Raw genomic sequence first — 16,673 nt, forward strand, 5'->3', positions numbered from 1 at the left:
TAATTCTGTCGATGCAAAGAAGGGCCACCACACGCGGCGTATTTTTAGGGCAATGACGGGCGTTTCATGAATGCGCGTTTACACTGCCGTAATTTAGCGGCGGACCTGTTCGACAAGATGTTCAATGATGTGTTAAAGTAAAAATAGTCATGCGAATTAAACTATTCACTTTTTTGAGTATTTTTTAAACCTACAGATTTTTTATAGGACTACAAAAAAGGTAACGATATATGAGTTTTGAATTATGAACTTTTTAAGTTTTGTCAAATTAAGGGCCTACGCTAGCTGGCGCGGGTGCACGTCGCGGGCGCACGCCTGCGGTTGCAGGTGAAATCCGTCGTACGCGCCCGCGCCAGTGTGCGCTGCTCAGTATTTTTCAATAGGCGTCAACCCAACAGCGCCAGCTAGCATAGGCTCTAAGGGTTAGCTTACTCAGTGACGTGCGTCTTCTCGAGCCGCCGGCGCAGCTCCTGTATGGCGGCGCGGCGCGCGTCGAGGTCCGCGCGCACGGCGGCGGCGCGCTCGTCCAGCGCGCGCCGCTCCTCCGGCGACAGCGCCGCGCGCGGCTCCTCGTGCCGCCCGCCCCCGCCCCGCCCCCGCCCCCTGGCGAGCCCGGCGCCAGCCGCGCCGCCGCCAGCATTGCGCCCAATTGCTTCTTTAAGCTGTTCAATAGAATGTTATGGGTAAGTTAGTTAAAAAAAAAATTACCTCCCATAGACGTAAAGGGGGGTGATTTTTTTTCTCGTCTACCCCTATAGTGTGGGATAGTTGGGCTGTGAAGACGATTAGTCGATTCAGTAATCAATTTGTGAAATATTCAACTTTGAAGAGAAAAATTGGCTACGGAACCCTATCTTGGGCGTGTCCGACAAGCTCTAGACCGGTTTTTTATTATTCTACCAATATACCAATCTACGTTACCAATGTTAACACTTGAAAGGCTTTCGACTAGATTAAGCTTTCATGTCTATCTTAATATTTTTTAAGACAATTACCTATATTAATAAATGTTCCCAAGGTATTGTTGTTCTCACCTGTGTATGAGTGCGTCCTTGTCAGTGAGCGCGGTGCGCAGCACGTCCAGCTCGCGCGCGCCCGCGCTGCGCCGGCGCCCCGCCAGCGACACCTCGATGCTGGCCATCTGACAACAACAACAGGGCCCTTGTAAACACAATCTTTCTCACTAATCAGACCTAAAACAGGTAACTAGAAACATAATTGAGTAAAAAACTACTCGTAAGAGGCTGATATCACAAGGATGATCACAAGGTAGCAGATTAACTGAATGATCATAATAATATGCACCTACTTATAATTTCCTAATATTTAAAATATTTAAAACCAAATAGATGAGTCCATTCCGGTCCATTAAATTGTTAATATCATTTATGTTATGTTTTTAGCCCACATTTTTATTTGCCTAAGATGTATCTTAGGCTACTTTAGTATCCTAGTTTAGGCATTTAAGTTATTTATGAATTAGCATGATATTGTATTATGTTTAGGTACTCAGTGTTCTAGTTAGATCTACACATTTGTATTATATTGAGTCAATAGTGTAGTATATCGGTTTATTGTTTACTAAAACCTAGACGTAATTTCAGCGCTTACTAACTTCTTTATGTGTGAACAAATATTTTCAATTTCAATTCCGCTCTCTGCACTAAAGTAGTTCTGACTGACTTAGACTCAATAAGTCAATGTCAATCGAATCATACGCATCAAAAAACAGTTGATTACTTACCTATATCTGAACGAAAACAAAGTATCATCTTCCAACAAAGCCAATACCTAATTTAAGACGGTTTATCTATACTTACTTTTTTTAAATTATAAAGAGGTAAAGTTTGTGAGTTTGTGTGTTTGTGCGTTTGTGAGGCTGATCCAATTTAGATGAAATTCGGTATACAGTTAGTTTGAGTCCCAGGGAAGGACTTAGGGTAGTTTTTATCCCGGAAAATAGCAAAGTTCCGGCGGGATAGCGATAAATGAACTGATGATGTTGATGATGATGAACTGATTTTCACTACCACCACTAGCGTACTAACTCTGCTTGCTTGCATTATTGCTTGCATGCTTGCTTGCTTGCATGCTTTCTTGCATGCTTGCTTGCATGCTTGTTGCTTGCACTATTTCTTGCACAATTGGGAGTATAGTATGCATGCTTGATCTGTTGTTTGCATGCTTGCTTGCATGTTTGATTGCATGCTTGCTTGCACTATTTTATGTGCAAACATTTGGGAGTAGGTATACTTGCTTGATTTGTTGTTTGCATGCTTGCTTGCTTTCTGGCTTGCACGCTTGCTTGCATTCTTGCCTGTATGCTTGCTTGCATGCTTGAAGGAAGTAAGTATGAAATCTACTTCCTGGACAGTAACGGGTTCCTTTAAAAATTTGGAACCCGTCATAAACAGAGCGCGGGCCGAGCGGCAGTGTCGAGTCTACTCGTCCAGGATGGCTTACCTACTTATTGGTCTCTGCAGTAATGTACCATTTCGATGTTTTCTAGAGGAACATAATCATGCGCGAGTCGTTCGCGACGTATTCAGCTGGCACGACACGCCATAAGCGTGGAAATTACGCGACAGAAATTCAGCGTGTATAGGTAGTGCCACGAGAGTTAAAATGAATGATTACACACACATCTACATAAAGAACTGATTGCACAAAAGGAGAATGAATCAAATGAATGAGTAAATGTCTATATCCCGCTGTCATTACATGACATGTTTTTGTGTGCGTGACCTCAATTCTGGTGGCACTACCTAATACACGCCAGTAATACTATTTCAATTTGCTGAAATTTTGTCGTGTTTTGGTAAGGTCATCATCATCAGGTAAGTACATTAGTGTATATAAATCAAATATATTACAACCTTATTATTATATTATAAAATGTGAAAGTGTGTGTCTGTCTGTAAATTTTTCACGTTTAAGCCGCTAGAGCGCTACATATTTTTTTTTAATTTAGACGACGCATGGTTATAATTTGAGCTTCTGGGAAGAACAAAGGATAGTTTTTATCCCGGGAAATTTAATAATCCCCATAAAATAGTGATAAACAAATTCTCCACAGACAGAGTCGCGGGTAACAATTAGTTTGTTATAAATAAATGCAACCTAGAATGTTTAAAACAGCGTGGAACCCTAAATTACACGTGTCATGCGGTTGTATTGTATCTCTGATCCACAAATTGTAGACTATTCTAACTGCTACGCAATTATTTGTACATTTAAATGCGAACGAAGTAGTGTATTGTATAAAATAAACCAGCCTTTTCCCGCGGTTTCGTATGTAAACCATTAGACTTAGCGATAAATTTAAAATTTCGGTATGTAGCAACATTCTGTTGGGAATTTCTAAAACGTAAATCGTGAAATTATTAGCGTTACTTAAAAAACTGTTCATGTCTCTAATCCTAGCGATAGTAATTTAATGAGCTAAGGTTATATTAGAAAAGTTTATTTACAAGTGCGCAAGACGCATCGCGAGCGCGTTGATGTCTTTTGGACGAGCAAATATTTTAGTTACTTGCAGTTAAATAATTATAGTTCGATGGATAAGAAGGAAAAGGAAAATGAGGTTTGCTTTGTTTAACGAACTCATGGAGTTAAAATAATGCGTGTATAGTGAATGGCATAAATCTAAATCGCGCTTCGCGATCGTGATAAGTATTTTGATTGCAATACCGATGCCTGCCATATTTTTTCAAATTCAAATTCACATATGTTTATTGTATGGTCATGAGTAATACAGATCTTAATAATGTTTAGTTTACAGTTCCTCATGTCCTGCCTCAGAGAGGCGTACAATAATTGTTTAGGGAACAACCTTTATGACAGCTGTCACCTGTCATAATGTGTTTTCCCTCCCTTCTTTAGATTTGACACTTGTGGTAGAGATATCAAATTATCATGTAATTGTAATGAACGTGCAGTGTAAAATAAAGACATTAAAATATAAATCATCAGAAGAAATTTCATTTAAACAACAACACAAACAATAATTAAACTTAGTTTCTATATAATAGTATGAATTTAAATAACTACTAATAATTATTCCATTGTCACATTGAATGTCACCACATTATATTTTATCAAGTAAATGTATCGTATACTAAAGTATAAACGGGATGCGAGTACTTACAATTAAACTCAACGAAGGGTAGCTATGACCCACAGGAAAACTACGTAGAAGGGTCTAATAAGAGCATAGAAACATGACCGGTAGTCAGCTGATACCAACTACATAATATGTATACTTATGGCAATATTGTGCCATATTTCAATGTAAAAAAACCGTGGTAGCAGCTTGACATTATGACCTCTCAAGCAGGGGTCATGGGTACAAATCCGGGCTCCCAACCTTTAAATATCTCGGAATTAATGTGTGTATTAAAGAGGACCTCGTTTAATAACACTTGCCAAAACATAATGACTAAAAAACACCTACGCCAGCGATGATCATTTACTATCTGATGATTCATTTGATCGTTTTATCATCAGTATCATCATCAAATCAGCCATAGGACGTCCACTGTTGGACATAGGCCTCCCCCATAGACCTCCAGTTGCTTCCGTTGGAAATGGCATCTACCGTGAATCGGCGGCTTTAACCAGGTGATCCGCCCATCTCCTTCGTCATCTTAATCGATTGCCTCATATCGTATATCGCTTCATAAAAAATATAGTAATCCATCCATGTGCGGGCGCACGTGGCGAATGTGGGTCACTGACCTTGGCCTCCAGACTCTCGAGGTTGACGACCCCGCCTGCCTCCAGGGTTTGCTGCAACAAACAATAACTAATTAGATTTTGATCCACTTTTTTTATTTGACCTCTTAATTTCTGAGAATTACCATTACCATGCAGTACGAAGAAACATAAAGTCGTTTAGAAATACGAGTATACATATGTATAGCGAGCATACATTGTTTTTATTTTAATTAGTTTAGTAGTACGTTCTAAAAATTGTTGTGAGCTTGCTGTTGTAGTATTTCTAGTCGTTGCTTGAATTTATTACAGACTAAACTTACGTCATTGTTTCAGATTGTTGCCAGTGATTTGGCACCAAGTTAACGGAAATAGGACGCCTACAGAAAAACCACTGCTTTAAGGCCTAACAGTAAAATATATACTTAAGTTATCTAATTTAATTATTATCGATGCCTATAAAAAATTAATGATGCTGTGCTGCCCTAGTGGTTTGACCTATGGCTTCTCAGGTAGAGGATCGTATATAGGTTCAATTACGGGCTCGCACCTCTGAGTTTTTCAAACTTTATGCGCGAAACCACATTGAAGTTTACCACGAGTTTTACGGTGAAGAAAAACATTATCTAAGTGCTCGATTGACCACTACAAAAATATTCGCTTACGGCTTTGCAATATACTGCAACTTGCACGATTCTAAAGTGTTGATTGTATGCGAAAAAAATATTTTATTAAGTATAGCTATTGTTTTCCGCTTTTGCTATTTTACAAGTTCCTTTCCCCCTTACTTGAAACGGATCTAATGCGGATTAAGTACATTCGAAGGAACTAGAGTTAATAGGCTGTTAGGGAAACAGTGAGATACACCTTTGGCCTCATCTACACTTTTCATCAGGTGAGATAGGGGTTAATCACGGACAGTTTTATGTAAAAAAAAAACTAGGTATTGCGAGTAATCTGCAGCGACATTGCCAGCGCGTGCCGACGGCGGCCCGCGGGAGACAAGCCTCGTGCCTTAGGTTTCCACTCAGAAAGCAACTCCGGAAACGGTGAATTACCTCTACTTTGTATTAACATCGATGCTGTGACAGTGACACTTCAAGGGCCCACTTATTTATACCTACACGAAGCACGAAGATAAAATATCAGAAAATGATACAAATAAGTTAATATTTATTTTAACACCTGCACCGGAAGGGGTAAGTATTATAAGTTGAACGGGTGTGTCTCTCCCAAACGGATTGCACCAATCGACTAATAGATAGTGCAACATTTTACTAGATTAGTAATTAATTAATTTAATATTATAACTATTCATATAAAGGACAAAAAACTTTTCTCTTCTTCTTAGTCGTTAAATTAGTGCTGGAGTCCAGATCGAGATCGTAGTTGGCAATAGAGAGCGCTGCTGCCCATTTTCCGTCGGTCCTATTAAAACTGGACAAGCTTTATGGACTAAGTACACGAACTAACACACAATCAACTCTTTTTATAAATATTGATGTAACATAAACTCCAGCAGACATTTAATTTATTATATTACTTTTATAACCGTTTCATGTAACCCCTTGATTCTTGAATCTAGAGCACATTTCCCTAATTGCAATGCTCCTCGCGTAATTAAACAATGAGTTAAGCAACCTAAACTAAATTAGGTAATCGCCAGGGGAGAGCAAGTATACTTCTATTCACATGCGTGCGGGCCAGCTCCCAATGTTAGCCAATACCTAGGTGTGAGGGCCAGGGGAGTTGTGTTCATTGTTGTTGTGTAACACATCAGGTCAATTAGTCGCCGCTTTTGGGACACCCACGTGAGGAAGTCCTATTCTAAAACTGAACACGGCACGGGCAACATAAGGCCCTACTTATTACCAATTTTCATAACTCTATCTAAGTATGTACATTATCTTAATTACGGAAAATCCGGGAAGTTTCCCTAGTTTCCCTAGACCCTTGGTCAAGGTTCAGTCTGGTTTCCATTGCGAGCATAGCGGACTCATTAATGACTTAGTTTAACTTAGATCGACCAACTTAATAGAGATCCAGTGTAAGTACCTACCTATCATGCAGCCGATCGTTTTACGTTAAACTAACTCCCTGTTTCATCATTCACTGAGTAAATTTAATTAGATGGATAAATGTGATGCCGTCTCTGTGTGTTTTGTTGGAATACAGGGAGACGGCATCACATTTATCCGTCAAATAAAATTAATCAATGGATGGTGAAACAGCCCCTAAGTCTATTATTAATGAATCCGCTCGGCTCGCGGTGTAAATTGTGCTTTATTGTTCACGGTTGGTGGCGTCAACCAAAGGACAGACTCGCTCTACCCCGATCAAGTCTCCGGGTCCCCGCTGCTTCCATGTGTCGTACTGTGGACTCACCAGCGAGGCGGAGCGCTGCTGCGGCGTGAGTTCGCTGTCTCTGCGCGCGCGCCGCTCCTCGCCCGCGTCCGACAGCTGCCCCGACTTGCGCCCGCTGCCAACAACAACACTATTAAACTGCCTCCAACTATCTTGCATAACTAATTACAAGCAAATAGTAGTAGTCTTGTGTCGGAGGCCAAGATCCACTTTGGGTCGCTGAGCCGGCGAAGTAAGTAAGTAAGTACTTATTAGTGAATTTCAATACAAAATCGCTTAGCCATTAGCTTGTTATTTGTTATGCAATTGGGCCCTGGTGTAGTTCTAGTATGTTTAGCTCCTATGACCACTGAGCCATAGCCCTTTTGCACTACTTCAGCGCAAAAAAACAATATAAAATGGTTAAATCTTGTTTGTATGTGATTGGGTTGAATTACATCCCTTGAACACCTCAGTAAAACTTTTTCAGCAGAATGTTGGATTAAAAACTTAATCTTGGCTTTGAAATACTTTCAACATGGATCACTTAGAATTTGATAAGCACATTTAAAAACCCTGCGAAGTATTTCTAGGGGTGTTTAGTCAAACTAATCCAACTACAGACACCTTCTAGGCATACGTGTACCATCTTAGGCCTCATCTTCGCCTTCCATCAAGCGAGAGAGCGAGAACTGAAATCTTCCTGGTTCATTAAAAATACCTTGTAGGTACATAGGAAAGTGCTCAGTGTAATAACTGATACGACTACCACAAGGGCGCCGCGTGAAGGAAACGTGCTCACTCACCAAACCAAAAATATTGCAACTAAGTATTACTCAATCTACTAAATAGATACACTTAACAAGATATCAGATGTCGATAGTAACCAGTATAAGTGAATTTTCACAATAAAATCAACCTTGAGGGTCAACTCGGGTTTCGCGCAACAAAGAGGGATTGACGTTGCGTTGCCGGCTGTGACAGGCGCGATTGTAACACTTCACTAAGATATCGCTTAACCTCGTAAAGCCCAATTACCTAAATATCATTACGGCACAAAATATCAAGTGGATAATTGTTTGCGAGCGCCACTAACACGTAGTTTTTTAGGGTTCCGTAGTCAAAATAGGAAAAACAAAACCGGTATAGTTACACCACGTCTGTCTATTTGTGGCAGTAGTAGGTACAGTCGCGTAAACTGAATCACGTACCTTGAACCTTTGGGTGGAACCTTTTATAATCAATTTCGCTATAATTTCTTTGGCAGATGTATAGAATGTCAACTTGACATTAATAGCTTGACAATGGTTCCACCCTGGTAAGTAATTCAATTTCATGACTGTACATTCAACGAATTTAAAAGAAAAATATTTGACAGATATGTCGAGTTTGTAACCCAACGTGTAAAAGTGCCCATTGCGGCCTATTTACTGAATAAATCATTTGAATTTTGAATTTTGAATTTGAACGAGCAATGGTCGGGCAAAACTCTACTATCAGTGCGGGGCCCGAGCCCGACACGCACTTGACCGATACTATTGTAAAACTAAGCCATGAAACGATACAAGCTCGAGATAAAGTTGAACATAAAGTTGGGCAACAATAGTGTAAAAATTATAAACCTTGTATATACATTAGTAGATAAGGAGTCGTCGGTCAGATGTAGATACGCCGCGTGAATGTGTTAGCAGATGTATTGATAGCATTCACTCGAGCACAAACGGCTGTAAAACCCGTAATAAAACACAAGTTCGCGTAAACGTACGCCTCGCCGACTGGGAAATAATCTTAATAACACGTATCATGGTAATATTGCTAATTGTTCTATTTAATAAATAACTCCCAGGTTCTAAATTCAATTACGTACTTGTAGCGTTCCAATTCTCATTCGAGAAAATCAAATTAATTCTGTTTAACTATATATTTTATTTTCTTCTTTCTATGTATGTTAAAAGGTAACCGCCGCAGTACAATTGTAACAGAAATATTGCACAAGCAGCACAACGTATTGAAGGAGCGTTAAAGTTTCATTTATTTGTACCATTTTATTTCTAAAGAGTTTTACATAAATTTAATTAAGCCAGGTCTAGTGCTCATTAGAGCAGTACACTAGACAGCAATATGGCTATCTTGTGCGGAGCAGCGCCCGCGCTGCGCGCCGGCTTCAGAGGGGCTACTACGAAATTCAAAAATCGAACTTCGAGAGTGAGAGGTATTAAGTATGTATCTATATCTATATAATTATATTTATCCGTTGTTTAGTACCCATAACACAAGCTTTGCTAAGCTTACTTTGGGACTAGGTCAATTGGTGTGAATTGTCCCGTGATATTTATTTATTTTATTTAATATCGAGTTATAAAACATTTAATTTCAATAATAACCATATCGCACATTTTTTTCTAAAAAGTGTCCTACTGTGATTCCACCAGTTATGAGTTCCATTTGAGCATGACGGTAATGGGACTTTTGGGACAACAATATGATAAAAATATTAGTGCCACTTGTCCCATGGGACAACTGGGACGTAATCATCCCAGTAGTCCCATGATGGGACAACTCAATGGGACTAGTGGGATAGACGGTCACTCTCGTATTAAATAGTATAAGCGTCAAAGGGATGGAACGACATGAACTTCGATTTTCGTAGTAGCCCCGCAGGCACTCCCACGCCTCTCCGATATGCTAATTCTCGTATTTCCCCGCTCCCGGTGCTAACTGCTCCGCTTCGTGCTCGCCACCCAGCCCGATATCAACACGAAAACAACCCGTTTCTCAAAGAACTAGTTTATTTTATTACCAACGATAACATAATCATAATATTCCAATTATTGTAATTTTTATGATTATTTCGAAACACCATAACCGTAATTTTCTACGTGATTAACGCAGCGTGGTCGCGTAGAATTATGTGACTTCGTGACATGCTCGAAATTTATTGATATCTTAATCACATACCACACATCCACAAAAAGTTAAAACTATCATCAACAACGAATATAAATATGCGTCCACTCTAATAATTTATGTACAAATATTATAAATTGATATTCTTGCTTCCTGCCGACTAATTTGCGATTATTTGTTATTTTTATCCATCAACCTGATCGCCAATTAATATTTATTATATTAAGTAAGTATATACATATTTTTCAAAAATCGATCACGAGATCTTCATAGAAATTAAAAGATACCGTGTCATGAAACTAGTCCCTTACAAGTCCCAGTAATACTTCTTCAACTTTTTCCTACTTATATGTAAAGGCTTATCATTTTCACTTCCGTGCTTTTCAAGTTTCTTCGTCATAGAATACAATACTCGACCTGCTGTGTGATTCTCTAAATGAACTCTCTTTTCTGCGAAGGCGCTGGTTAATCTTAATGTACGGTCAACGACCACGTATTGTCCTCCGAGCGCAGCAGTGTCCCTGCGGACGAGGTTCATTAAGAGAACCGTACGTATTTACGTAGGTAGACTAAGTAGTTATCGTTCGTACGTCACGATCGTTAATTTGGGACCCGTTTAAAATCGAATATCTGTCATTTTGTATGACAAAGGACAATTCAAAGGACTTTTTCACGAAATGGGTCCCAAATTAGCGATCGTGACCGTACAGTAGTTACTCGACAGGGTGGTATTGAGGCAGTTTAGTTACCTGGAACTGGCGAGCTTGCGGTGTGCGCGGCGGCCTCCGCTGATCATGGACAGAGTGGACATCACCGCCGACATGACGGCGCCGGGGCTCGCTCCAGCGACCTGCGACAACACAACACATAATTAAAGGGCATATTAATAAACTACAACGTTAACGTTTTTTAGTACTCCGCTATCAGACTATTTTGGTAGCGAAATACAATATAAGGTTGTCTTTTTGAGAAGTTCTTGTAAGATTGCTTTTACGCTGTCCTATTAAACATGCTTCGTTCTTTTGGCAGTAAAACATTTTCAGATAACTAGACAGACGTAGAGTGAGGCGGGTCTCCGCCTCGTGTGTTGGAACATTATGGCTCCCTAAGAAGCAGGTACGAGTAACTACCTATTATTCGATTGGTGGAGGGGTAGTAAAAACCTTTCGACATAGGAATCTAATTGATTGAAAAAATATGAATTTATAGAGTTTGCAATACATTTAATTAGTTATAATGACTTGCTAAATGTGACTGATGTTACTTGACCAAATAAATGAATATGAATATGAAAATCCAGGATTTCAATCGCTGATGAGAAAACAAGGGATATATTTAATTAGGAATTTATGTCCTCACGAGAAATAAACGACACAGTTACACTATGAAGATAAACGAAACTTGATTCGTAATACAATATGTTTTTTAAATGCTAATGAAGCCGTAATACCGAGATACATTTAAGTGGTATCAGTGTAATTATGCCCGTTTTTTAATGTATGCAATTTTTTGTAATAAAAAAATCAACAGCATGCATAATTATACTCAGGCTCATAATCATTGGTCATTTTAATTCAAACGATTCGTTTAAAATCGCATTCCAGCGATTATAAATATACATCTAGCTTGGACTCGGATTTGGTGATTTCTTTAAATTGTTTTGTTCATAGACTTTCTCTCTGAACAGAAAAGGAATTAATTTGAAAGTCGGCGTGGGCACCATTGGTTGTTTTTATACATACGATGATACAAACAGTTGTCTAGACGTTGTTTACTAAATTACAATAATGTATCAGGCCAAAAAAGGTAACTTTTATAAGTCTTTCAGTATACCAGCAATAGTAAATTATACACTAAACTGTATCTTAAACCACCTGGCAGTGATTTTAGTCAACTTTTTTATTTATAAATTTAGTTTGTATGTAGTTTTACTAATACCTTTATTACCTTTATTTTATTTTGTACTGTGCTATGTTTTATAAATATCACATTAATGTAGCTAACATTGATTCAGTTTTCTTAAAAATTAATCCTAAATAGATTTTAATAAAATGTTGGTGCGTTGTAAGTTTGAGATCCTAGGAAAGACAAAAGATAGTTGTTATCCCGGAAAATTGCACAGTTCGCGCGGAATGTCGATAAGAGAATTCTTTGCCGACAGAGTTGCAGGCAACAGATATATAGAAGTAATATTATAAATATGCATCTACTACTAGTTATTATACCACTGTTCTAGTGTATTCTTGATGTAGCCGCAGAGGTCGTTCGCGGCTGAAGGGCGGTGTCTCGCCCGCGGTTTCCACTGCATTGTCTATAAACATTGTTGCGGTTGTTTCTGTGGTTGCTAAGACGTGTGGCCATTAGGTACCGATCGACATGACACCAATATGTGTTTGATTAACAAGAAACGATCATATTTTATCCTTTTTTAGGGTCCATAAGGATCACTTTTATCATAAGGTCCGTCCGTCCGTGGCTTAGCTTAGGGACTGCTAGTGCTGGAGGTGTAATTTTGTATGAGCATCTATTACGTTCACCACGCTAAGAAAGTGATTAAAATAATATTTGGGAAAAGTAACAGCAGCGCAAGGCGCCATCTACCCTGGACTTGACCCAATGTGCGCCAATAAGCCCAGCAATAGTACACTCAAAAGGCTATTAAAAAACACATACAAATTAATACGTTTACAGGCCTCAAATACTCATGACAAGATATGGAATATTATTGTTAACAACCGTGTTTAACCACTATGTATGTGTCAACTTCGTGTCAACGTTTGATGTCAAACTTAATATTTACTTAAAATTAATTAACTTTTAACTGCTTAGTGTCAACAAATAAGTATTTTAGTTTATGTTTTGCAATAAACTAAGCCTGATTAAGATAGGTATTGTTTTGAAAGACAGCTCTTGTGTACGGACAGCCGCCGTGTGAAGTGTGAATCTGCTTGTTGCATAATTTCAAGTGGAATTATAATTACTATAAAAGCAATTAGTATTTTACGGTTTTTTCCGAGTTTCGAAATACATTTCACTTTCGCGCTCCCACGGGCCGCTTCGATTTGAATTGAATTAGTCACTTAATTCAAAACTCTTACTTTAACCGCAAAGAGTAAATTAATAACTCACATCTCTTGTACAAGTGAACAATGAACTCTTACAAATTAAAGTAATCATAAATAATTCGCCATAGTAGGTACATAGTAGTCTAATATCCCACTTTGACTTCAAAATTAGATAAATTAGTCGTAGAAACACTCACTTCAGTCTTCAATATTCCTTTTGACAATAGATCTTGGACCCAGGCTACCCTACCCATTAGGTTCGGCGGCCTTGGAATCCGTAAAATTTCTTGTGTTGCTCTACCTGCGTTCTTGTCCTCGGTGCATGGTGCACAAAGCCTTATAGCGAAAATATTAGATCCATCCATTGGATCTGTGGAGGCTGCACACTGCTCCGAGGCCATGAACGTTTGGTCCATAACCTGTCCCGACACGGACCAGCCTGCCAATCCCTGCTCGCAGAGGCAATGGGACGAGCCGCTCTGTCAACTAGTACGGAAAAACCTTTTAGATACGTCAACTAGTTCGGCAGACCGTGCTCGTCTCCTTGCGACTGCGGAGTGGGAATCGGGTCTGTGGCTGCAGGCGCTACCTTCTCCAAACATAGGTACTTTTTTAGACAACACCACCTTTCGCCTGGCAGCTAGCTTACGTTTGGGGGCATCAATAAATCAGCCACATCGTTGTCAATGCGGCGCCATGGTGGACATACTGGGTCACCATGGCCTCTCATGTGTCCGGAGCGCTGGTAGGATCTCCCGCCACGCCAGTATTAACGACATCATCCGTCGGGCCCTTGTCAGTGCGAGAGTTCCGGCAGTCCTCGAGCCCAGCGGGCTGGCCAGGGACGACGGCAAGAGGCCTGACGGAATGTCGCTGGTGCCTTGGAGCATGGGTCGGCCGCTAGTTTGGGATGCCACTTGCGTTGATACCCTAGCACCGTCCCATGTTCCAAGCACCAGCGTCACCGCTGGCGCTGCGGCATCTTCGGCTGAAAGCCTCAAACGCCGCAAATATGCCGCCCTGGGAACCAGCTACATGTTTGCGGCATTTGGTGTTGAAACCTTGGGGCCTTGGGGGCCAAGTGCGCGTCGGCTGTATAAAGATATGTCGACGCGCCTAATAGAGGCCTCGGGCGACCAGAGGGCTGGCCACTATTTCGCACAGCGTATAAGTATCGCTATACAACGAGGAAATACGGCCAGCCTTCTGGGCACCTTACCCATTGACGGCGATTTAGGCCAAATTTTCTATCTATAGTTTAATTATGTTTTATTATGTTTGTTTTTAACAATATATAATAAAAGTAGTCTAGAAAATAATATATTTTATTAATTTACGATCTTAAAATAATCACAAATCTCCATACCACTTATATTTTTTTCTACGTTTATTTTACATTTTATTTGAATAAATTACTCGGCAATTGCAGCATTCCGTATAATGTTACTAAATAATAACACAAAATAATTAAAAGTTGAAGTACTATTGACTAAACTCAATTTAGTCATTTGTCTACAGTACTCCTTTTTTGTCTGCCATCACCGCCTTTAAATTGCTCAGTTTTAAAGTCTCTTTGTCTATTTACGATGAAATAGTCTCAGGTCGAGTTACAGAATCATTAAAATTTTGTAATTATTGTGCAAGCGATATCTGCTTCTCTAATTAAATGCCTCTTTATACAACGACACAATGAATGTTAAAAGTAAATGATAGATAGTAACTAGTAATATCTTTATAAACAGCGAAAATTATGCTAGAGCAACTAGGTACGAGTACACTTAGCTTTGTTTTTTTATGTGATGTAATGACCACGTCAATAATAACGGAGAGCTGTCCAGTATAGTCATCGGAGTGGTGTATTTAACTATCTCATCATCAAAGCAGTATCTAGGCAGATAAAGCCATAAAATCTAGGTTAAGGCCCGCAAATTGACTGTTACTCAGCTGGGCCGGCCGGGCCTGGTGGCGGGATGCCTGCAATCAGGCCCGCCTGCAGCGGCGCACGCGACTACGTCCAGTTATATAATAAAAGGGGCAGATTGTACTCATTAAAACCAAGTTGCTGTTCACTTCAAACCTGCTCGAGCCGTATACCTACTGGAAAGTTGACCAAGTTACCAATGCGATAACTCAATATTATTGTCATTGATACTTTTTGCTCTACTTTTTTAACGGATTCCGTCTAAAGCCGGCACCCATTTCAAGGTCTTTCATGATTTGACTCACTGATTTGCAGGAAGCGGCTCAATTCAAACATAAATTAGTGGAACGTGCAACTTTAGGCTGTCAGCCGTCGGCAATTAACGCGCGCGGTCTCGCCATTAGATTATTTACCGTTCCACTACACGCATTAACGACGCACTCACTTGTTTGTAGTTCAATATTACAGTTTGAACAACGACCGGTTCTCTTCGTTAATCTGTGTAAGCTCCAGTTTGTACAACTATTTAACGCTAAATACAATACAGTATTTTTGTAATGTTGTGAACCGATGAGGCCCACCCCCACCGCTTTAAATTGCCAGCTAAGATTACTGATGGACTTATGGTACTGACCATGTTAAATAGTCAATGGCTGATGGTAAAACAGTCCACATTCGGTATAACCGAACGTTCACAAAGTGTTTCTTTATATAACGCAAAGGATGTTATGAATAAAGTTTAATTTAAGTTCATCATCATCATCATGTCAGCCGAAAGACGTCCACTGCTGGACATAGGCCTCCCCCAAGGCTCTCCACTCAGACCGGTCTTGTGCTTTCCGCATCCACCGCGATCCCGCGATCTTAACCAAGTCGTCGCTCCATCTTGTTAATTTAAGTTACATTATACTAAGTGTTGCCCGCGACTTCGTCTGCGAAGAACTTTTTGGTCGCACGCCTGCGGGAACAATACAATTTTCCAAAATAAAAACTATCGTATTCTTGGGGTCTCAAACTGTCGCCGCTATAACTTTTACATATAATGATAGTAATGATACTGAAAGCGGTAACAAACAAACATACATTCGCATTTATAATAATAGAGTTAGGATATTTTCTCACTTTGATCCTTCATTATACCTACACTTTGTTTTCAATTCAATATTAATTGCTATGTACATACAAAACCGTATAATCAGCTAAAATAGTAGTCACTTCGTGATATGGATAACACCAACTAGGTATTTCATAGAAAAGTTTAATCAATGCTTGACCATTTTTGTCGAACACTGACTCATTTTTGATCTAGCCAGGTCATATCACAGCAGCGGGTATTTTTCCATTTCACGAAACGCCACCATATTCAAGTCTAAGATATAGCTACTACACATTAACTTAGTACATCGGTGCTCAATCGTGACTCAAAATTTGCACGAAAGTGACAGTTGGGGATCAATGATTGATGTTACGGGAAGAGGAATAAATAGAAATGTTTTGCCGTCCGCGAAAGCAGCCGGGCTGATCGATGGCGCCGCGCGGGCGCAGGAAATTAACACTATAAATATTAGCGGTGAACAGGCCAAGCCAGTTCGAAAAATACTATAACTCTGTGCATGTATTGAGGAGATCATTAGAGATAAGTTCGCCTTTATATATATTTTGGCAAATTGTGTTTGTTTCTTTAATTAAAAAAAATATACAAACCATTTTCAGACCTGAATCCA

The 16,673-nt window shown here is 39.6% G+C and overlaps 1 protein-coding gene across 1 annotated transcript in view; it reads right to left on the reverse strand.

Moving 5' to 3' along the window:
* Nucleotides 1-16,673, reverse strand: part of sprt (PDZ domain-containing protein sprite) — a 66,384-nt gene that overhangs the window by 24,922 nt on the left and 24,789 nt on the right. The window contains 6 exon segments of the mRNA XM_074088411.1: nt 433-575; nt 578-662; nt 1,035-1,141; nt 4,738-4,788; nt 7,099-7,192; nt 10,713-10,813. Coding sequence (XP_073944512.1) covers nt 433-575; nt 578-662; nt 1,035-1,141; nt 4,738-4,788; nt 7,099-7,192; nt 10,713-10,786 — 554 coding nt within the window. The 5' untranslated portion in view covers nt 10,787-10,813.

The sequence above is a fragment of the Choristoneura fumiferana genome, chromosome 5, assembly GCF_025370935.1.
Source record: "Choristoneura fumiferana chromosome 5, NRCan_CFum_1, whole genome shotgun sequence".
Lineage (NCBI taxonomy): Eukaryota > Metazoa > Arthropoda > Insecta > Lepidoptera > Tortricidae > Choristoneura > Choristoneura fumiferana.